Source organism: Pseudopodoces humilis, chromosome 6 (genome assembly GCF_049639895.1).
Source record: "Pseudopodoces humilis isolate 2021_Gansu_Grassland_sample_001 chromosome 6, ASM4963989v1, whole genome shotgun sequence".
Taxonomy (NCBI): Eukaryota; Metazoa; Chordata; class Aves; order Passeriformes; family Paridae; genus Pseudopodoces; species Pseudopodoces humilis.
The window spans coordinates 16,744,257-16,768,163 of NC_142205.1; the positions used below are offsets into that span (position 1 = coordinate 16,744,257).

At 35.7% G+C, this 23,907-nt stretch overlaps 1 protein-coding gene across 9 annotated transcripts in view; it reads right to left on the reverse strand.

The window, feature by feature from the left end:
* Positions 1-1,661: 1,661 nt before the first annotated feature.
* The window catches only part of KCNIP4 (potassium voltage-gated channel interacting protein 4), a 386,258-nt gene continuing 364,012 nt past the window's right edge, over positions 1,662-23,907 (reverse strand). For all 9 annotated transcript variants that reach the window (XM_005517807.3, XM_088056851.1, XM_088056856.1 and 6 more), the window contains 6 exons: positions 20,404-20,473; positions 16,023-16,093; positions 8,590-8,697; positions 7,381-7,485; positions 6,768-6,830; positions 1,662-1,819 (listed from right to left, as the gene is read on the reverse strand). In XM_005517807.3, the coding sequence (XP_005517864.1) occupies positions 1,772-1,819; positions 6,768-6,830; positions 7,381-7,485; positions 8,590-8,697; positions 16,023-16,093; positions 20,404-20,473 (465 nt within the window). In that variant the 3' untranslated portion in view covers positions 1,662-1,771. The remainder of the gene's footprint in view (positions 1,820-6,767; positions 6,831-7,380; positions 7,486-8,589; positions 8,698-16,022; positions 16,094-20,403; positions 20,474-23,907) is intronic.

The following is a 23,907-nucleotide window of genomic DNA, read 5'->3' on the forward strand; positions in this document are numbered from 1 at the left end:
ATAGCATATTAATAAAAGTCTGTCATGTGAAAGCAATTTCAGGAGTTTTTTTAAAATTACCTCAGCCTGACTAAAATTCACTTCAGGACTGATCTCTGCTGAGATCAGAACTGTGCTAAGATAAGTGTATTTATGCTTCAAAAAAAAAGTATTTCTTCAATAAGCATTTTTGCCAGCAGGTACTTAACAACTGAAAAAATTGATCATGGTCCTTTTTTTTCTTCATGTTTACTTTATTTTTCTTTTTTTTTTACAAAATGTGCACATTTAGTTTACACAAACACGCTACAGCAGATTTCAGGTGTACATGTATTGTACTACTCTTATCCTACACTGGTGATAGCAGAGCAGCCTTCAACATGCCTCTAATATCCCATCTCTACACCAGAATAGATACCTGATTTATTTTTACAAAAGAATTCTTGTAACCTTCTTTCTACTTCATTAATCCCCTTTCACACTTTCTGCAGCAATGTCACAATGAAGGTTGGCCTATCTCTGATAGCATTTCACCTATTTTGAAGTATTGGCGTAGACTCTGTGGACAATATATCTTAAAAATTACATGGATGGAGGGGCAGTGTTCTATTTTATATGCATACTTTTTTAGAAGAATCTTTCTAGGTTCAGAATTAAGTAGCTCCAATCTTAATGAAGAAATGATCTTAAAAAATGTAAAGCATTTATCACATATAGATAATATATAGCTAAAGTTTTCGTTGTTTTCCTGGTTCTGTCTCATAGTTAAAGGTATTACAAAAAGATGAAATGGATGTTAGCCTCTAGCAGTCATTATCAGTAGATGTTACTATGTAGTGACATTCATTCTCAGCACTAAAATGGGATGGCAGTTTCAAAAGTTCATGCCTTTATCTTCATTAAAGGCAGAAAGACACATACGTAGGAAAGCAGGGTTAGTATCCAGTTAAGGTTTCTTCTTGAAAAATTGGAAGTCAGAAGTTCCTTAATTTTAAGCAAAGAACTTTGCAGACACATCCAAGAATTAAAAATACAGTATGTAGGACTCCTGATATTCATGTCAGGATAAATTAAGTGCAGATTTCTTAGGTGAGATTGAGGGACGCTTACTCATATTTTTTAGGGAATAAGAATACACATAAGCAATTTTTTTTTTTTTAATTCTATAACATTTCTTGCTCTCAAGTTATCTGTTTAGTCATGTTTGGTTTGGGGTCTTTTTTTCTGAAGAGTAAAACAGGTCAAAGTTGGAAGGCAATTGTATCAAGGTGTGCATCGCACACTGACTATAGCATTTTAACTCCAAATATTATTTAAAAATGAGGACTACACCATAGAAATATGAGAAGAAAATAAATTGTAATGCCTCTGTATAAATTAGAAGCTAGACAGTTAAGAAATACGCTTCAACACCTGGAGCTTAGTCCAGTACAAATGAGTAGCAAAACTAAGAATATTTATTTAATCTCTTTGTGATTGTATCTATTTTAACTAGGGGTTGGAATGATAATAGAGGTGCATAATGTCAGTTCTATTTTTTTGAGTTTGTAGTAAGAACCTGATTTTTCAGTACAGTCCTATTAACTAAGTAGCCACTGTAGAAGTGCTAGATTGTATAATTTAGAAAGGGTTTTTTGTAGGGAAGAGTTTATAATAAAAAATTTACTTGCATAATACATATCTCAGTGTAAAGCTGAGCAACTTTATTTATGATAAAGTGGGAAATCCATTTTTTAGATAATGTTGCAGAATAGCTCATATTTGTCCATTAGTTGTAGACCTAATGTCTTCATTAAATCACATTTTCGAAGAGCTGCATTGATCGCATTATATTCTCATCCTGTAAAAAGAGACAACACAAAACCAAAAATCATACTCTATTACAAATGTAGTTGGTGGATTTCATCTATACTGAAATGTGGTAGAACATTTTATTTAATTGCAACATTTTTTTAAGCTTGTTTGGAGAAATGGTTAGCAGAAAAAGGCTGTTAATGGATCCATGCTTAAACAATTTTTTCTATAGATTAATGAAACCAAAACTACTCTGTCAAGAATACAATAGCATATTAAGAAAATTAGATCTGTAACATTTCTGAGGTTATCAGTTTATGTTCAGGATAACAGAATACACCTAGACAATAAATACTCATGCAATAGTTGTAACAGTTGTGAATCTGTACATTTAATATCTAGTCCAGTGCACAGTACACAGGAGTACACAGTACAAAAAATGTACACAGTACATTTTTTTGCAATCCTAGGGCTTCTGCTGCATAGTTAGGGATGACTAAGAAAAACAGACAGTGCACACCACTCCATGAGCCAAAATCAGTCAGTTTGACAAGTATCACCACAACACTCTTCAGCTCCTCAATTCAGATTTTCTGTGTGTTCACACTGAAAGATGGTGACTGCTTCCAAATGCTACTTCTGCTTTCTGATTGCTTTGCATTAGGCAATTTTTAACAAAATATTAATCTTTTGAATTCTGTATTATACCAATGCATCACTGTCTGCTCCAGATTTTATCAGTAGGTAACTCAGCACAACAGTCAGCAAGAAGTATTTTTCTTTGTAAGCTTTACCTTTCAGTGATTAGAAGAAAGGTACCAGCTACCTGCAGTAGCCCGTATTTGTTGATGTTTCTGGATCAACAGTTGCTAGTGCAAAACAATATATATAAACAATACCAGAGTTTATTACACGCTCATTTAGCATTTGCTAGTCTCCACCGTAATGATCCCTCTCTTTAGTACTTTCTTCAGAGATAATATAGCCATCTTTAATTCTAATAAATAAAAAGACTGAATTATAGATTATTTTTAGATTTTTCATGAGAGATGTGCATCAAAAACCCACTTCTTAGAAAGGTTATCTCAATAATATTCTCCACTACTGATAATGTACAGAAATCTCACAGTATGTGAGATTTCTGTACATTAATCTTCTAGTAACATGTGTTCCGTATCAATTTCCAGTTAAATTAGTCACTGTTCAGTTTAGTGGGTGATTTGCTTTGTAGAAAATGACAAGTCTGAGTAATTAGCTTAATTTATGTTATGAAACATGCACAGTGGGGGTTTTTGTCTTTGATTCTGTATGTCATCTGAAGTGTTGCTGCTGTAAAGAATACTCTGCATGCTATTTTGTACAATAAAATAACTTACAGAAATAATGATATGTAATTTCAAAAATACACTATATAGGCTAATGCTTAAAAATTTTGTATAGCAAAGCTACTATATTAAATTACTGAAAGTTAAAATAAACTAGCTTTTTCCTCGCTGCATTGCTTTGAAACATCAAAAAACTACTGAATGTCACTGATGTAAGGTTAGCAGTTTGGTTTAACTTAAGTCACTTGTCATATAATTAGTACAAATGTTTTTGTATATACATTAATGACTAAGCTCTGTAAATGTGCAAGCAAATAACATGCTCTGAATCTGCAAATTGTTTTGACACTTCCTACCAATTTTATTATATACATAATATCATGAATGAAACTGTTAGCTTTCTAAAATCAACTCCATATTTCTGAGGTTGGCTGTTTCTTTACAGAAGACTTCCAATGCAACTCCCTTAGTCAGTCAAATGAGAAGAATCTTCACAAGAAAATACAGACTTGTCGTAATATTTAGAACATGATGAGTTTTAGTGGCTTTTTTTCACCATCTTAAAAAAAAAGGCCAAAAAAACCCAGAAAAACTGCAGAATGCTTGCATTGGAATTCTTTGACAAGTGTATCTTTTTCATTTGCCTCTTTCTCAGTACATTTTTCTACACAAATTTTCATATTAGACTTGTTAGACGGTTTCTAACTCAAGACAAAGGGTGGAATTAGTGCATACGAAACACTGTCCATATGAAGCACAAACCTGGATGAATGAACTTTGGTAGATCTGACCTACCTTTAAGCCACTTTTTTGTAGGTTTGAAATGGTTTCTTTGCTGTTTTCAGGATAGCCCAAACCATCAGCATTGTGCATGGAAAGGGTTACTCTTGCAGGAAACACCTCTACCAGAAGCCTTTTTCTCGTTACCAGAAGGACCTATGTCACTCACCCTGACAGTCACCTGTGCACCCTAGGTGCATGCCCTAGTCCTTTTTGTTCTTGGTACTGCTGCTGTAGATACGAAGCAATGCCCGAGTCAGGCCATTTTCCACCAGCACCAAGCTGTGAAAGGAGGCAGGTCAGGAACTGGGAAGTGCCGAGATCTGCAGGTAGCTCCACTCCTGTTTCTCAAGACCTAGATCTGCTTTTTGGTAATTTATGTGAAGCCATACAAACAGCCACTACTTTCTGGGACTCAGTCTGGCGTATCTAGGGCAGCATAGTCCATTTCTCCTGTGGGAGCAGAGAGACTGCTGGAGTGTGGATGGCAGACTGACATTCAAACATGTGCGGGGTAGGAAGGGCAGGGAAATGAGGTCATATACATTCCCTGTCTATCACAGAGAGTGGACAAGGAAGGACCATTCTACTCAGATCCTTCTAGTCAGTGTCCAGAGAAGACTGTGCTCAAAGTCTGAATGCTTTATAATTCCCTACATAACTGTTTCAACACTTTTTGAATGGACAGGCCATTCTTTGCAAAGGGACTGTGAATTAAGAGCCTTGAACCACCTGTATACCTCAGGTTGTACAGTGTTGAGGGTATATCCTGATGGGTCTCTTCCAACTCAGTATATTCTATGTTTCCATGAATCCTAACACCAAAACTCATTTCTAAAACCAAATCTTGATATGAATTACACATTTGAAGTTTTAAAAGGAGAACAGTTCTTAATCGGCAGAGAGACAAAAATTTAGGCAGCAAGACACTTTTTGTATCAAAAAGCCATAGCCACCATTGAAGTTAAAAGCAAGGGAAGGTGAGATAAGTAGCATGATGACAATTGTAGCATTCTGTAGCATTCATTGTGTCTCCATCATGCTGCAGTTTAGAGGGCATCTCCTCTCACGTGTATTCTGAATACTTAGAACAGGTACATAAATCTTCTAACAGACTTGAGAGACTGAATTGCACTGGATAAAGAGAACAGGCAATTCCTTACTAAAGGTATTCATTTTCTTTGTAAATTAATCACTCAGCCCATCACCATAATTGCTGTAATATGCAGATTAATGTGTCATTTAACTTCTGGAATGCTACAGATTTCATCTGGGAAATGAATCTCATCTCTGTTTCTGATGATCACACAGTGCTAGCAGAGGAAATGCCTTTCGTTGGTATTGAACAAGACTGACAAGCTGGAATCATGGTCAGTGCAACTGAGCATAGTGAGTGCTGACAGAAGAGACACACATCCAGTGCCTGTTGCTAAGGATACACAGAACAGCCACAGTTAGCAGAGCTCTTGGCTGTCTTTCACCCCCCAAAGTCAGTGGATTAAAATCAAACGAAGTATCACTTACTAGGTACCTGCACTTAGAAGAGCAGCTGCAATTAATAGGTATAGAAGCATGTAAAAAGTAGACTGCTTCTAGAGCATCTTTGAGCATCTAGAGATTTCCCTATTCTAAATAGTTAAAAATAGTTCCAAATAGTTAAAAAACTATCACACATTAAATGCATTTATCCTGATACTCTTGTATCTTCTGCCTCTGTATTACTCTGTTCTTGATATAGAAGAATCAATAATCATGGGTTATATTGCTGGTCTCTATCAGCTCTGAATTAATCAGTCTGCTGGGCAAGGTATCAGAAGACCACTACTACAACTTTGTAGATTTGTCACTGTAACAAATAGTATCAGGCTTATTTGCCCTATCAATTTACATAATGTAATCAGGCCTATCATATTCATTATGTCTAATGTGATGCTTTACTATATAAAACAACCTTGATCTTGGGGTGTCCTGTGAGAACCAGGAATTGGACTCAATGATCCTGGTGGGTACCTTCCACCTGAGCATATTATATGATTCTATGAACCTCTTATCACACCAAAGGCTAGTCATTCTTACTTTATCACATTTATTTTTCTTGCAATTCTTAACTTTAAAATTGACAGGATTTTCTTAAATTTATGGAAATCCAATTTATCTTTCTTCATATAATCTATTGGTTTGAATACAAGCTGGTTTCTGAGGAGCAGAGGAGTGAAAACTGTCTGTAATTTCTGCTTCAGAAGTTCTCCATCCTGGCTCTAAAGGCCCAGAGCTACTTCCAGCAGCTGAAAGAAATTGACAGCCACTTGGGTATTGTAAAGGCTTGTGGCTCATAATCACTCAGTTTACACACTTGCATTGAGAAAACTTGTCTGGTGTTAACTCTTGCCATCTTTGCAAACCTCTTGCACTCTCTTTTTATAAGGCTTCACTTTTTATAAACACATCACAACTCACTGAGAAACTCACCCAAGGATGATTGGATGATCAATTTTCAGGCAATATTATTATTGCCATGATTACATGCCAGTTGTGACAGAACTGTGTGCCCCAGCATGGGCAGAAGATATAAATAAATATTTAGCTAAATGTTAAGAATTTTTTTTCTACCAAGTGCAATCTTTACACTATCAAAGAGAAAAAGAATATTGGAAAAGTTGTCTAATAAGCAATGACAGATTGTATATAACAGCTCTTCTGCAGATTCAGGCCACAAATTTATTGACACTGTTTAGTGTTTCCGTGTAATGGTGTACATAGATTCTCTGCCTTGGGAAAATGCTGTCTCTGGTATTAAGATCCCCCTCACTGGCACTGCAGAAATCTGTAAAGAGCTATGATAGAAATAGCCAACAGGTACACATTCAGTACTTAACACTGAATACTTACTTTCTGGCAGCTCTCAATGAATTCATCTATGGTAACTACTCCATCTTTGTTCTTGTCCATTTTCTGTAGTAAAAAAAAAAAAGTATAGGAATAAGCTTTGGTAACAGGAGGGCTACACTGAGAAGCTGCAAGAAGCTTCTCCAATGTGCAGCAGAGCCACTGCCATCTAGCTTCAGGACCTGCTGCTGCCCAAGGCTGAGCCCATCAGGAAAGGTCCTCTTGAACCCTTTGTTAGATTTTTCTCTCCCCTATTGAACTGGGGGCAGGAGGGGATGAAAAAGAGGCTTTAGTGGGTGCCTGGCATCCAAACAGGGTTAACCCACTACAGTATGTTTCTCCTCACAAATTCCTGTGTAAAACAAGTCCTTTTCATAATTCATTTCAGTTATATGTCAGCCTAGGAACAACCAGTCTAGAAGTCATAGTAAGTGGACTATGCTTGAAGAGCAGAACTTGTTGAAAAAACAGGGTGAAATGAGTAGATCTGGGAAACTTGGGATGGAACCACAGAGAATAGTAAGGATTACAGAATTGGAAGGATATGTTATAACAATGAAAATCTTTCTCTACCTGCTCACAGAAGTCTTTTTGGCTTTTATGTTACTAAACCTACCTGGAAAAATGTTTCCACATGTTGTCTAGGAGCATCTTCTTTGAGAACAGGATAGGTGCATTTCCCCATCATATCATATATTGCTTTCATGATATCAAGCATTTCCTGAAGAGGGAAAAAAATATGTTTCTGCAATGTAATGTGCATTGTAGACACTGCTTTAACTCAGAACATAAATATTTTTTAGGATTTGCACTTTAGAATAAAATTTTGGAATTTGCATTTTTTTTTTTTGACTGAACATCTTCAAGAAGGAACTACTTAATTCCTAGAAATTCCAGCATTTGATTTCAGCTTTCAGAGATTTATGATTTCAGTTTTAAATTATTTTTAATATATGCAATTTCATGTATTGTGGGTAGGATCTCCCTATGTCTTATGAATAAAAATAAAAAGGAAAAGAAGTTCTGTAACAGCAAGTGAATGGCCAAGGCGTATCAACTTCTTACAGTTTATTTTCCCTAAAAAAAATAAGAACACCCATGCACACACCTGCACTTATGAAGAGTCCTCTTTTTATATCAAAATCTTTGAATTATATTGAGTGGCTTGTGAAAATTTCAATAATTATAAAAATAAGTCATCTGTAGTATGATAAGAAGTTATTCTGTAGATTACTCTTTTATAATGACTGTGAAGTGTTTCCTAAAAATGTAAAATTTTAAGTGTAATTTATATATTTGCATAAAGCTCACTTAAATAAAACCATATATATTTTGATGAAAGCACTCATTTAATCCCCTTTAAGTATGTTTTTGAATCCTTGCAGAATAAAAGAAGTAGGAATCTTTCTTTATAAATTCTGTTTCAAGTACAAATTATGAGCTGTAGATTCATCAAATAAGTAACAATTATTTCCCACATAATTAATTCATTTTTGTCCACATGCCCTACCAATCTATTCTAGGGACTGTATGGGCAAATACCTAGACATAAATTGAAGCCAAATATTTCTGTACCTATTACGTTCAGAAACATAATTTCTGAAGAATTCTGAACTTTTACAATTTCTATAAAGATTTTCCCTTTTCAATGTTTATGTATGCCTTTAAAATGAGACAATTACTTTAACTTTTAGCATGTCTAATTTTATAATATCTGATGATTTGTTAAAGTGTTCAATTTTGACAATGAAACCATTCTTCTGTGAACACAGGACTTAGCTAACAACCTTTATTTTCAGTGACTACAATAAGAAGTAGACCTTACCTCTTTAGTTATGTATCCATCCTTATTTATATCATACAAATTGAAAGCCCAGTTCAGTTTCTCCTGTACTGTCCCTCGGAGTAAAATTGAGAGACCCATAACAAAATCCTAAATAGACAAAAGGTCTTGGTCAGTTTGGAAATGAGCAGTTTTTCTCAATCTCAGAAATCCAGAATAATGCATTTGACAGAGGAATGAAAAGATGTGTTGATTGAAGTTTTTTTTTTTTTTGCTTCACTGTGAGTCCTAATGATTGCTGGATTAAAAATCTAGGCACTGATTGCTACACTCCCAATTAATAAGTAAATAGAGTAATTTTCTATAAAGTAAGCCATAATTTTCCATTAGTGGTTGTATCCTCTGAAAAGCCTAATGTCTCACATAAGCAGTTCCCATTGAAGTGAATACCAGGAAAAGCCATCCCATGGTTTAATGGTCCAAGAAAAGCCTAAGTGGTAGTTAGATTAATCTAAGCACAGGAGACCAATTTGGAGAGAATGATGCACTAAGGAACATTAAATTCTCGTTAAATCTGTACCTTGTTAAAGTGGAATATGTAGTTCCCAGATCTCTTAGGTAAATCTGCTGCAGTCAAAATTTCAAACTTCAAGTATGATACTGCACATCTCAGTTCTTATTATTTTTATTGGAAGCATGATAAGGAATAATAAATATATAACATGCCCATGTACCATCTTAATGTTCTTGTGACACACCAATGCTCTATTGCTACAGAGCTATTCCACAGAAATGAATCAGAAGGCTTTTGAGATTATTTATATGTAGTATCTGGTTATAGATTTTTGTTTCACAATAAATACCCTTTTGACAGGACAAAGCTCATTTACATTTCGTGAGCATCTTCCAGACTGGAGAAAATATCAACTCCCATCACCTCTCTTCTGTATTTCTTAGCATGTCAATATTTTGTAGACAATAGCTTTTTTCCCCCCAGCCATTTCTTCCACCTCTTTTTTATCTGATAAACATATGAACCCATAAATATGTGAAATTGCCTTCCTAATAGGTTGAGCAGAATATGGCAAGTGTGTATATTTAAATGTGCTTTTCTACATCACTGGCAATGACATGCAGGAAGTCTTACAGTAACATTAAAGTAGAAACAATAAAAGCTGAAATATTTCTCATTTGCACCGGCAAGCTTTTGCATTTTGTCTAATGCAGGAACAATGGAAAAGACTACATTGAGGTTAGACATAAATTTAAAAGGCCTGGTGTACCACAAAGTCAAAAAATATACCTGATACACTGAAGTATAGACAAATATCATGGACCCAGGTGGTCTAGTAGGCACAAACAGCTCTTCTGACAGCTTCAGTCTTTTTAACAATTCAATTGGCATGCTCTGGGTTTTCTTAGTCTGTCACAAATTTCTGTCTTATTGGTACATGTGCCCTTTGGGGTAAATGGATACATGAATCTGAAAGAATTTTGCTCATCTTGTCTACATCTCAATGACTAATTGAGGGTCACAGGGTTAGATCTCCAAACAGTTCTTTAACAATGTACTATTAAACATTAAAATGCTCAAGAAATTCAGAACAGATTTGATCATATTACAGCATTAGCAATTAACCTTTTTAATTCAGTACCATGTTTTCAAATCTTTTCTGCACTTTTACATTCTTGATGTAGCTTCTCCTTAAGTTCTTTGTCAAGGTCCCCACTTGCATTATTTAATTAGATTATACGTAAGAAAAAGAAACTGTGAATTTCTTTTTATTTTGGCACAGCAACTTTTTTTTTAAAATTTATTTTATATAAAACACATTAATTTTTCATTTCTAGTTCAACTCTCTTTGCTCCTTTCTGTGATGCACCACCTGTGTTAGCTGGCTTCCTGGAATCATTTCTACCCCCATTTCCAAGTCCACTATTCTATCATCGGTTTTAAAAATAAAATCCTCATCTTTATGTTGTTTCTTATGGAATTGTGTGTTCTTAAAAAGCAGAGACAACTCAGAAACCTTCTGGGTATGTGCTTTAAATGTTGCAGCAGTGAGTCATCTCCTTCCATACTGCATCAACATGTTTTGGGATAACACATAGTTCAGGTGCATTGCCTCTGTCTGAGTGTTGTGCAGGAGTCATTTCAGGAACAATAGAAAAGATTTATTGTAATAAGAAGCTGTGATGAGCTGGATAAAGACCAGCTAGGATGGGATGTCTTTTCTACATACTTACTTTCAAGCAACTGAAAAACACAGTAATAGAATCATACAGAAATAGAATATCCGATTCAATGGATATAGGCCAAATCCACAGGGTATTCTGGGCTAGAGCCGTGAACAGGAAAATGCTCTGCATGGTGGAAGGCAGTGTGTGTGTCAGGAGCAGTGTAAGCATTCTAGCTGTTAAGCTAATAACCCAGTGCAGAAAGCCACAGTGAAACAGCAGTGCAGAGGGAAGCAGCTGAACTCAGGGAGCAGCTGCCCATCTTTATGCATGTAACCAAGAACTCAGTGATGCACAGATCAGGCACACCATTTAGCAAAGAACATGAATACAAATCCCCATTACAGTATTAGAGCACCCAGATGCCTTTTTCCATCCTGCTTTAGACATCTTACTTCTAGGGAGAGCGGAATTCTAGTTTTAGAGCCTGTTTATTTTTTAAGAAAATTTCACCATACTCAGAAACATACATCTTCTGAGGATGGTGTCACTGCCCACTGGGAGAGATGGTCCTGCTCACATGAGCACCTAATGGGGAGAGGTGCATCTGGTCCTAAGGTGACAAAGGAGCCTAAAACAGGAAGTCTGGGCTGAGAGACAACTCTAGGTTGGGTCTTTCTTCAGTTTGTGACAGTGAAGTTAGAAACACCAAAGTCTCTGCCTTGGTACTTGCCTTTACTCCTTTCCACCACTTCCTCTTTGTAACTCGCCAGTTTCCTGCAGAGCATGCTAATACCTGTTAAGATCTCCTTCTGTGCTTAATTTTGATTCTTCAAGAAAGGGTGATGTCTCACTGAAGGGTTGCAAAATGCAGCATCACTGCACCTGTGCCAGAGTCCCTGTGTACTCGGAGCCTGCTGACATTTCTGTTCTGCACTACAGGTGTAGAGAATGTTTGGTTGTGATCTGGGATGAACTTGTATTTGTGGGGTTTTTTTCAGCAGTGATTAATTATCTCCTAGCAAGGTTGTTGATGACTTCCTGATTGCTTTATCTCACAGTAAGTCTTTGGGGATAATTAGTTCATTAATAAATTAATTAACAAGCTTATTATTGTGCTGTCTCAAATCCATAGGAAAGCTTAAAATTATTCCACCTGGTAATGTGTTCCTTTATGTCTTTTTCAAGGCCAGAAGTAGGTGGGCAGGAACCTTAATCCATTTTTAAATTTAGATTTTAGGATTTTGAAAAGGAATCAAGTGATGTCACAGAAGTGGTGGAGCCCTAGTGTATGTAAAACAAAGGTCACAGAAGAGGAACTGCTCCTAAAAGAAAATGCATTTCTTTGTAGCTGCTTTAAATCAGATGGTGCTAAAATGCTTATGAAATCACCACTGTACTAAAAAACAATGAGCTCATTTCCTACATGACTTGTAAGAACCTACAAACCTTTTTGTGTTGAACCCACAGAATCATGCTTGTGAACCTCATGAAATTCAATGTGCAAGTATCAAGTACTAAATCCTGCACCTAGATCAGGGCAATCTCAAGCCAAAATACAGGCTGGGCAGAGAATAAATTTAGAGCAGCCCTGAGGAAAAGGACTTGGGGATATTGGTTGATGAGAAACTCAACATGAACTAGCAATGTGTGCTTGCAGCCCAGAAAGCCAACCATGACCCAGGCTGCATCAAAAGAAATGTGACCAGCAGGTCAAGGAAGGTGATTCTGTCTCTCTTCTCTGCTCTGGTGAGACCCCACCTGGAATACTGCATCCAGCTCAGGGGCCAAAGGACATGGACCTGCTGGAACAAGTCCAACAGGACTCAAGCCCCTCTGCTGTGAGGACAGGCTGAGAGACTTGGGCTTGTTCAGCCTGGAGAAGACTCCAGTGAGACCTTAGAGCACCTCCCCTTACCTAAAGAGGGGCTTCAAGAGAGCTGGGGAGGGACTCTGCACAAGGACATGCAGGGACAGGACAAGGGGGAATGGCTTTGAACTGACAGAGTAGGTTTAAATTAGCTATTAGGAAGAAATTCTTCACTTTGAGAATGGTGAGGCACTGGAACAGGTTGCCCAGAGTGTTTAAGGTCATGTTGAGTGGGGCTTCGAGCAACCTGGTCTCGTGGGAGGTGTCCCTGCCCATGGCAGGGCAGTTGGAACAAGATGATCTTCAAGGTGCCTTCCAATCCAAGGCATTTTATGATTCTATGACTCATTTAACTGCTGCCTCCATAATACTGCCTTGGACACTACTTTTATTATTAGTGAAACATGAATTTGTGTTTGATCTTAGAACTGTACTCCTCTATGGACTTAGCATGAAGAAAGTTAGCATGATTACTAATTTATTAACCAATATATATAAGTTTGGTTTTGATTAAATATGACAGAAATCTTAAAACATCTCCATTGTGTTTGGGCAACAGCATTGTGAGAATTTGTGGAATTATTGAATGACTGTCAGCAAGGTTACATTAAGAATAATATAAATCAACATCTACAAAAAATGAAGGATACTGACTTGGATATTTGCATGTGTGTGCTATGAGCTTTACCTTTGACAATATATCTAAAGTTAATTAGCCTCCATTTTTCTAACTGTGTAAATAGCTTTGAGACCAAATCTTCATTTTGGCTCAGTGACAATATACAAGCAAATGAAAACCTTGCTTTTATATCTGTCTCTGTCTACTGGACAAAGAACTTCACTAACATGCCCGAAGAGCCTCCAATAGCTGGGTCACTGGGTCTTCAGAAACTCTGTCATATTAAAGCAAAACTAGTTCAGAAAACTAATGAAATTAGCTAGTCTCAAAATTAATACAAACATGGCATAAGGAGAGATAAGTTCAAGCACATAATTTTATAAGTTTTGTTTTTATGCTACATATCCTTAAGTTAGAGATTCTGGCTCATACCAAAGAGCTTATGGATTTAGGGATGACAAAACTCTAAGGACACAGCAATCTCACCAAGCAATCTTGCCAAGAAATGTTGCTTGAGGTGTGCATTTATTGTGCTCAGATCTAACATTTCATTGTTGATGGTTGAAAATTGGAGGAAAAAAGAGCAAAAAAAGCTAAAGCAAATTCTTTCTTTTTACCTGCAACTCCAGCTACCATTGCTTCATGGGAAATTGAGAGTGCAACACAAACAAACAAACAATAAAAAAAAATCATTCTTATCAACAAAAGAATTTTGCTACCATTTCAGATTTTGATAATCTTTTTTTACACAGAAGATAGCCAGAGTGTTTTCATCATAGGTAATTATACTAAATTGTATTTACTCCTACACTTTGATATCGAAAGTACTTTGGAAAAAATTATTTTTTCTCCAAAGTTTTAAATTACTCCATCTCTACCTTTTCAGCTGTTCACTTTCGTTTTTCTAATGGAAATTTGTAAACTAGAATAAAGACTGGAATAGAAAGAAAATGGCACAGCTGCACCTAGGATTAAAAGGAGAAGGACAAAAATGACATGATCATATTTTGCACATTTCACAATATTTTCTTTCAGATTTTGCAGCTATTTTCATGTGATTAGAAAAAAAAAGTATATTTTTAACTTCAGGAAGGTGCTTTTAGAAATGGCTATCATACAGTTTTTAAGTGTAATCTTGCTACAAGGACACAGAAGCAAGAGTCTTTTGACAGCTGTAGAGTTATACTGGATTCAAAATTAGTGCAAATAATATGAAAGTCTGGATCACTCATATCTCCCTTGATATTGAACAAAGGTTCAGTACCTCTGCTTTTATTTTCCTGATATATTTTATTCCAAAGCCCTTTTTGAGTGCACAAACCTGCAGTCTGATATAATCAAAGAGCTCCAAATCTAGTACATTTCTTAAGACTTTCTGTCTGAAATAAAAATGTCAAAAAATTGACCAGAAGAGTTACAAAAGCTTTTTTAATTCCCATTCTTTTTAATGATAACTGCAGAAATACTTTTCAACTACTCATTCTAAAAATAACTTTTCTCAATGCCCCTGCTGTTGCTGTAACTGAAAGAGGGGAAGTTTAGGTAAGATACACAAAAGAGATTCTTTACTGGGAGGGTGGTGAGGCACTGGCACAGCTTGCCCAGAGAAATTGTGGATGCCCCATCCCTGGAAGTGCTCAAGGCCAGGTTGGATGAAGCAATTTGGTCTGCTGAGAGGTGTCCCATGGCAAGGGGTTTGGAACTGGGTGATCTTTAAGATCCTTTCCAATCCAAACCATTCTATGATTCTGTGATTTGACCAGGAGAATCCTTGCATATTTCACCTATGTACAGAAGACATTAATTAAACCTCCATTCCTGCTCCTAGTTTCACATAGATTCCACTGATTTTACCTGCCTGGAAAAAGGTAAATAGGGTTTATTTTTATTTTTTTTTAAATAAATGCAAATAATGATAAAAATTATAGTCTTAGTTTAGGGTATAGATTTCTGATCACAATGCACCTGATTGGCAAGTCTTCTTCCTATTACATCAACTAATTAATTTTGTAAAAAAAAAAACTGTATGATCTCACAACATTATTCACTAAAATAAATCATGAAAACATGTACAGGACATTTCAATAAATTTGAGTGAGTATTTATCACAATCCAATCAAAAATTGTAAGGGAATAATTAGTTCATTATAATCAAAACCAAAGAAAACATGACAAAATAAATATCCTTTTGCAAATGAACTGACTTTTAAAAAAAATTCTACAGCTTAAAATATTATCTCATTTGCAGTATTTTTTACACCCTGTTCTCATCTACAGCATTGCAGTAAGGTGCCTTTTTTCCATACTATATTGTGTGGATGACATCAGCCTTATCAGAGAAAGGCAGAACTGGGAAAAAAAATTGGGCAGTTAAATGGAGGAAGAACAAATTTCCAATTTTCTTGTGCTTTTAAAAACACTTGCTTTAAGCATTTTTCTAGAACTTTCTGGAAACTAAGTATGAAAAATCCAATTTTGGCTGAGTCATCTCCATAATATTAGTTGTAGTTCAGAGACCTCATCTTGCAAAGGTAGAGAGGAAGAACTATTTTAGGTAACTTGTGTATAAATTGGGTTACCTTTTAAATGAACAGATTTTTAAATATATTATGTAGTAGCACAGTCTGAGTTACCATTATGGAATATACAATTGTTAAGTAATGACTTTTGTTATTACATTGGAAAAGCTCGAAACTTGAGCCACATAAGCTAAACTTCACCTAATGTGGGCCAGCCACCAAACTGGACTTCGTTACAAGGAATGGCAAAGTATTCAGTTTTACAGAAATAAGCAATGGCATTACTTACCTCAAAACTTACAGATCCATTGTGATCAGTGTCAAATGCATTAAACAGAAAATGTGCATATGTTGTGGAATCTAAAATTTAAAGCAGAAAAAGAAATTCACAGTAAGCACATCTAATTTAATAAAAATTAATTTAATTCTACTAAAATTATTTGATACTGAGATATATATTTTGATACCAAAAATTTTATAGCAAGACTAGATTTTCAATGAAATTTAAACTTCCTTTTCAGCAGGAGAGGAGGGATAAGTTTTAAGTGCAAATACATGGATAGCAACACTGCTAGAAACCAAAACCTAAAAATTCTGTTCTAGACTACTTCATTTTTATTCTTGTGTTTGTTAATCGGTGATACCTGAACAAATAGCAAAGATGACATATTATTGTAGTCTGAAACAACCTGTTTTAACAGGAACACTGACTGTGACAGGGATCTCTCATATGCTTGCAATGAGGAATGTGTTCACTTGTTCCTGTTAAATGAGGGATGCAGACACCTCCCTCACTGCGTTACATGCACTGGTTTTGCTCTGGACACAGACCTGCTTCCCAGCTTGAAGCCAATCTTGTCAGAAAGCTGCTGCTGCTGCTATCTGGTCCTGTGCTCACCCACAGGTGAGAGGAAATCCTCTCCTGAAAAGCAGATTCTTAAAGCTGGCTTGCTGCTGAATTCCCATGATCGTGGCATTAGGGCTTGAAAAAATTGCCTGTGACTCACTAAATGGGCAGTAAGACTCTGAAAGATGACCTTAAACAAATGATCCCTTCACTATTTGCATACTTTCCAAACCTCCTCCCCAGTGCATATTGACTCATTTCAGAAACACAAGACAGCATGAATATAAATCTGTCAAGACTGTAACTTTTGTAAAGATCCATCTTTCTATTTCCACTGAAGGCACAACCTGCTCCGGGACTAATATATTGTGAGGAGAGGATTACCCAGAGACTGTCCTGTGCATGTGAGGTAGAAGCTGCTGGGGTTAAGGGAAGCCAGCTCTCCTCAGTGTTTTTCTCTCCCTCAGAATCATGCAAATTAATGAAGGATGAGGGTTTGATTACTTTTAATACTCACTTTTCCCTTTCTGCTTCTTATGTTGACGTTAATTTTAGGCTAATTAACATTAACCTCACAAATTATAAATAAAGGGCGAAGTGTTATGAAATCAGTGTCCCCTTTGCAGAACAAACTTCTCCCTCTCATGGAAAAACCTGATCAATGCTGAAATGCCATTTTCTGATTTCTTGGCACTAAACCATTTTACCTTGTGTATCAATCCTGCAAACCTTTATTTTTCACAGCTCAAAATACTGTTTTGTATTAAACTGAGCAATAGTCTTGGGAGCCTCAGCTGAAATACCACCTTGACTCTGAGGAACCAAATATACCAAAACTCAAAGCTCTGTGCTTTGCAGATATTTTTAAGAAAATCCTCTAATCTTACTTCAATATGTTTATTTTGTATGATGTGAAATAATCATAACAAGAAAAAACTGCAATCATTAAAACCCATCTGTTAACACATTTTCAGAGAATTAAATCCCCACCACCACTATTTAAGAGAGTCATTCATTCTTCCAGTAACCACTGTAATTGCTTAAGCACAGCTTGGCAGATCCATTCACACTTCAGCTGAAAAATATAAATTTGTGGACTACAGTTTATATTTAGCATTTTAATAGTCATATTTTCCATAATCTATTGAGAGTTCTGTTGTGCAATAGAATATTCTATACAAATCATCTTCAGGGAAAAAAACATGTTATAGAGGTATAATTACTGTAAAAGGAATTCTAAATACCTCCCTACTTTCTTGGTACCCATTTCTTAAAACCATCTGAAATATTCCTGGTTATTTTCTGTTGATATACAGAAAGCACAAAGGTATTTTAATTTTGTTGCTCATACATGTTACAACGTACTTATTTTTTTTTAATGTAACATGGTATATGAAAAAAAAGTCCCTAGCTGAAATATGTTTTTTTCTGGTAACCCCTCTGAAAGAAAACAAATCAAAAGCCTTTTTCAGAGTTGCTTTCTCAAGCAATTCTGATCTGAAATTTTGCCTTGAAAACCACAGCAGCATGAGGCACACTAGTCTTCTAATTAGAGATACTTAGTCTAATTTCCCCTTTACCCCCTAAATCTTTATCATTATTCATTTTAGACAAAATCTTAGCTTTTTAAATTAAATAAAATTTCTTTCCAAGGATCTGATATCATAATTATTAGGCTAATTTGCTACTGTAACAGGTTGGGATAGGAACAGCTCTTAAATCAGAATTCCCTTGAAAAACACCATCAAAGCATTTTAAATATCAGAGGCAAAAAATGGTAATCATTACACATGGAAGAGCATGACTTGTCCAGCTACAAGCATGATCTATTTTGTTCAGAAGTGATGAAGAAGTGTAATAATTATTCATTGTGTGGATTCTTACCCATGACCTGCTTGACTGAAATAAAATCCCAACTTTCATTTAAGGTGATCTACTGCATAAATACAGGGGATATATTCATTCACCTGTATGGCAGCGAATCTTAAAATAAATTACTGGAGTACCCTTTCTGGCATGGAAAGCTTTTTACAAAGCTACTTTTGCCTTTTCAAATACATTGCTTTTGCTGCAATCAGTGTAATTTCCTTTCTTTTGTTACTCTTGTGGCACCTTGTTATCCTCCTGTACCTTCTCCTGGCCAGTCTTGGAAGTTGATTGAGGAAGTGACTTGCTGGGTGACATTGAAAAATTTCTTTGATTGTCCTGAAGTTTAAATTGTTTTAGACATAATTTTGTTTGTTCAGATATGAATTGTCATAATGATACATTGTGTTGTACCTGGTTTTTCATCACACAGACAACTGGAGCACAGATCTACGTGTTTTAATTTGGGGAAAAGTTTCAAGACTTTTCCCCTTTAATACCAGGACATACATAAAATCATTATTTTAGGCACAACTGAAATTTAAAGTCCTCAGCAGGACACATTATTTTGACAAGACTTTCAAAGATTTAAGAACTCAGTCTGGCTTCTTAACTAGACATTCCACTGCAGTTCTCACCTCCTCCTCTAAAGGATGCCACTGCCCTAAAGGCCAGAGGAGGAGCAGAAGGATCAGCATTAACACCAAGAATAGGAGTAAAAATTACACATTCCATATATATTCATTTTAACTACATTAATAGTTTTTCTTCTCTATAACAACTAGATTTGGACTAATAAATCCAAAGATTAAAAAAGATCTAAAGATTAGGGTTTACTCTCACAATATCTTTTGACTTTTAGAACAGGTGTGCTTTCTCTTTGCCAATAAAAAATTCTGGGTGTAACATTATGAAATACAATAGATTTTTTTTTTATTAAGTGTAGTAAAGGTGTAGTAAATTCCATAGAATTATTTTTACTACCCAAGGGTAACTACAAAATATTATATTTCAAACTGTAATTGTTAGCTTGTGTTTTTTAAAAGTTTACATAGAGAAACAATCAGTAGGCAGGTCAACCCTTCTAGCCTTTTGTTCATTTCTATTGAGTGTGCCTACTTCTTAATGATTTCAGAGATGGTAATCTGCACTGAATGCTGCTCTTTCCCTTCTAGGTCTTTATTCAAAATAAAACTAATGGGGAGATATTTTGTTCCTACCAATTAATATGGGTTTTTAAATAAAAAATGAAAAGAAGGAGTTCTGAACACTCCCATGGAAATGCACAAATCTCGAGAGCTCTGGGAGAAGCTGAAGAGGTGGCATTGAAGGGTTGTGAGAGAATATGAAGAGGGGTAACTGAATAGCAAATGCAAGAGGAAGAAAAGAGAGGAAAAAAATTCAAATTGAAAGAAATCTGAGATTCAAGGAAAAAAAACCAAAACCTGTTACACATTTTATGTTACCTTCATTGCACTAAAAGATAATGGAAATAAAAAAATAAAAAACTCCTGTAAATCAATTAATTGAAATCGAGGTCAGTATTTAAGAAGAGAAACCCCACAAAATTAAAGGGGTGTTCTGCTATTGATATGAGAGGGTACCTGCAGTGCCTCCTACAGTTCCTCCTACTGAGAAAGGGGTTTTCTGAATAAAAGAGAATGGGCAAGCATTTTTAGAAAGCTTAAAGAAAAATAACCTACTCAGAGAAAATTGTTTTTCAATGGTTCCCAAGCACAGGTAGTAACTTCATAACAGAAGACTGATTTTATGTAGATATCATTGCATTTCATTCAGAAATACAGACTTAAAAATGTGTCCAACTATCAAGGAAGTACCCTGTGAGTTCAGACAGAGCTTGAGAAAACAATCTTGTTAATTTGAACAAGAGGATCTTTTGTCAGGCTCAGGAACTAACAGACATTCTGCAGTACAATTCTGTCTGCCAAATACTTACCTCCCTGTGGAAAGAACTGAGAGTAAATCTCTTTGAAGGTTTCTTCATTGACAACACCACTGGGGCATTCCTGGAAAAAAAGTAAATGACAAGAAATTAATACCATCCAATCTGGTCCACTCAGCTCATGTGTTCATGAGACCGTCCACAACATGTCTGTGACTGACAGCTTAAAATCACACTGAAATATCTTCCTAAAGAATTCCCATGAGACAAAATTTCCTTCTATGCCATGGATCTCAACTTCATTTGAGACCTGAGTGGCACACGTGAGCAGAACCACTGTGCTGCAGTGAGTGGAGCTGTTGTGTCACCTGTGGTCGCTCCCCCAGCTGCAATCAGCATTTGAATGGTATGGAAATCAAGCAGGAATATAATACTTGGGTATTACTGATAGAACATGCAGTCATATTCTACTGGAAGAGTTCTAGTCAATTAATTCAAAAGGCCCTGCCACTCAAGATCTTATTCTAATCTTGCAGATCCTTTTGCCTCTTTATATCTTTTTTCATAAACTTAAATATGTAACACAGAGTAAGTAGGAAGTTTCTGAATAGAGTGACTACAAAGAAAATGAAAGGAAGTGAAGGAGAAGAATAAAGATGGTTAAACCAATGACTTAACAAAAATGACTTATGCAATGAGGTAGGAAAAGCAGAAGGAACACTGTAGTTGTTTACTAAGTCAAGCATAAATATCCAAGACCAGAGAGCTGATTTCTAGTCTGGATCTTGCCAGATGGAGCAGAAGACTTTGGGCAATGTACTTAACTCCTCTTTTGCCTTAAATCTTTGTTTAACACAAAAAGAAGGTAAAAAGCCAAGTATGCTTTTTAAAAGAAAAGGACTTCTAGAAAGAAAGAGAAAAAAGAAAATGTAAATTAAGTTTTAAGATTGATCTATATATATTTTACTATTATCATGCTATTTGGACTGAGGACTCAAACTAGTTCTCCTAGTCCTAAACTCAGGAAATGTAACAGCTTGAAATGGAGATCAAAACTAGTGTAACATCTTTTACCAGTGTTATAACAACAACTTTTCCTGTGAGAACAAATAGTATTCCAATTAGATCAAATAAGGACCACTGAGATATTCACAGTCCTGGCACCTTCTGCTAAGAAACAAATAGTACAATCTTGAATTGAGAGACAAATGCAGTGTCTGAGAAATGCATATCAGATCTTTAGGTTTAGGATTATTATGATTTTATGTCACTTATCTAAATCAATTTTTGATCATAACTAAGCATATACAAACATGTAGTAAGAAAGAATTAAGTTTGGCCAAAAAACAAAAACAAACATCTGTGTCAGAGATACACATACAAGATTATTTGTTCCTGGGCACAGAGGCTGGCACTGATGCAGGCAGAGTTAGAGCTCAGGTCTCTGTAAGATGAAATAAATACTGACTGCTGGGCCACACTGCCTTTGAGGACTGGGAGAAACAGTGAAATCAACCTCTACCCTTCATTAGGTAAGGAGCAATCTGTAACTGAGGCGGCATCTCCCTGTCTGTCACGTCTTTGGGTATTAGGGCATTCTAAAACATCTCTCTCTGTCTTACCAGCTTTCCAAAAAGGCTGTAGTCACACTGTCTCTATGGTTTCTAGCAGGTTTATGAGTAACAAGCAATAGGACAAGAGGAAATGACCTCAGGTTGCCCCAGAGGAGGTTCAGATTGGATATTAGGGAAAATTTCTTCACTGAAAGGGTTATCAAGCATTGGAACAGGCTGCATAGGGAAGTGGTTGAGTCACCATCCCTGAAGATATTTAAAAGCATATTGGTGTTGCACTCGGGGACATGGTTTAGTTATGGATTTGGCAGTGCTAACAGTTGGACTTGATGACCTCAGACATCTTTGTCAACCTTGATGATTCTATGATGTTATGATTCTACTATGCTGCTTGTCTTTGGGAAACCTCCTGGAGCTGTATAAGAGCATGTTATAAAGCAATAGTTTTACTAGGGTTCAAAGCACAATTAAGAAAACATCAGTGAATTCTTCAGATACTCATTGAAATAATATTATAGTTATTCAATGTAGAAAATGTAACAAAAATATTTTATGACCTCCTCTTCCAAGCATATAATGGTATATGATCTATGTCATTCCCAGACCTGCAAGGGGAAGAATAAACAGCCTTTATCCTGAGACGAGTGTGAGTGTGAAAAAACAATGCAGCACTTTGAAATTTAGAAAAAGAAGCAGTGGCTTCTTTCTGTTCTGCAGGTATTTTTTTTTTTCAGATAAGGAAAAAAAAAGCTAGGCAAATTTTGAAGGAATTAAAGAGAAAACCTGTATTTTTGAATTTTTACAGGTTAGATGTTACCTTTTTTTTTTTTTTTGCCTGAGAAGTTTAATAAACAATGAATGACAAAATGTACATTTAAGTTCATTTAACTCTGTGGCCTATTGACATGTAAAACAATCTTTTTCACTTTTCCTTGGCTAACAAACACATTCAAACTATACTCATTTTGCAGCATGCTCTCCCCTTTTTTACAGGAAATGCCAACAACTCCAACTCTGTCAGTCCTAAGTCAGAAGCTCTGAAGACTGAGAGTCCCATTTCCTGACTGCATTTAAATGTTGTGACATTAGAGGAGAATTAAGGATACTCTGCAAAATTCTATACGATTTATTGTTAGTTCAGAATGAGCTGGCAGACTTTGTAATTAGAGAAATACATGAACTACATAACTCCTTTAAAAGCAGTTCTTCTTTGTTTTTTTTACTTAATAAGCTCTTCACCACACTGTTTGAAAGAATCATTGCTTGAAAAGGCAACCTACTTTCAGAGAATTATACATTAGCAGAGCCAGGAATGACATTTTGAGTTTCTCACTCTCCTGAGTTCCTCTGTTCTGTAGTTTCCTCTGTTCTTTGCCACAACACTTTACCTTTTCCATCCTTGAAGGTCTGTAGAAATGGTGTCTTAAGGACATTCATTAAAAATCTGAGATGCTGGCCTATTACATTTACCAGAAATATCAGCTCAAACTTTTCTTTCTTTAGCACACATCTTTCCTTTGAGACTCTACATGACAGGGAACACTTCTGATCTTGAATAATTTCATTCTAAAAATATATGCAGCCAACATGATTTACCTCCATGACTGTACTTTTCTTGACTCATTAATCTTGTTTATGGTGTTTATCTGGAGATTTGTGCAGTTCAGGGAAAGAGACTAAATATTGTAATTGTTAAGTATTCCCCAAGGTTTTATGTCAATCTTTTGCTGACTTCTTCTATGTACCAACTACAATTAAAAAAAAATCTATCTAACCTTTCATTAAACTATTATAAAAGAGAGGAAAATCATTAAATAGTTTGAAAGAAAAATGTGAGGCTTATTTATAGAATTCCCTATATTTTTTCTTTCCTTGATCTGAATATAATTTATTTTGTTACAGCAATTTTCTGTTTGACAATCTTTTAAAATTGCATTAATGTATTATATTTTCCTTCTGGAGAATAAAAATGACGGAATTTTCA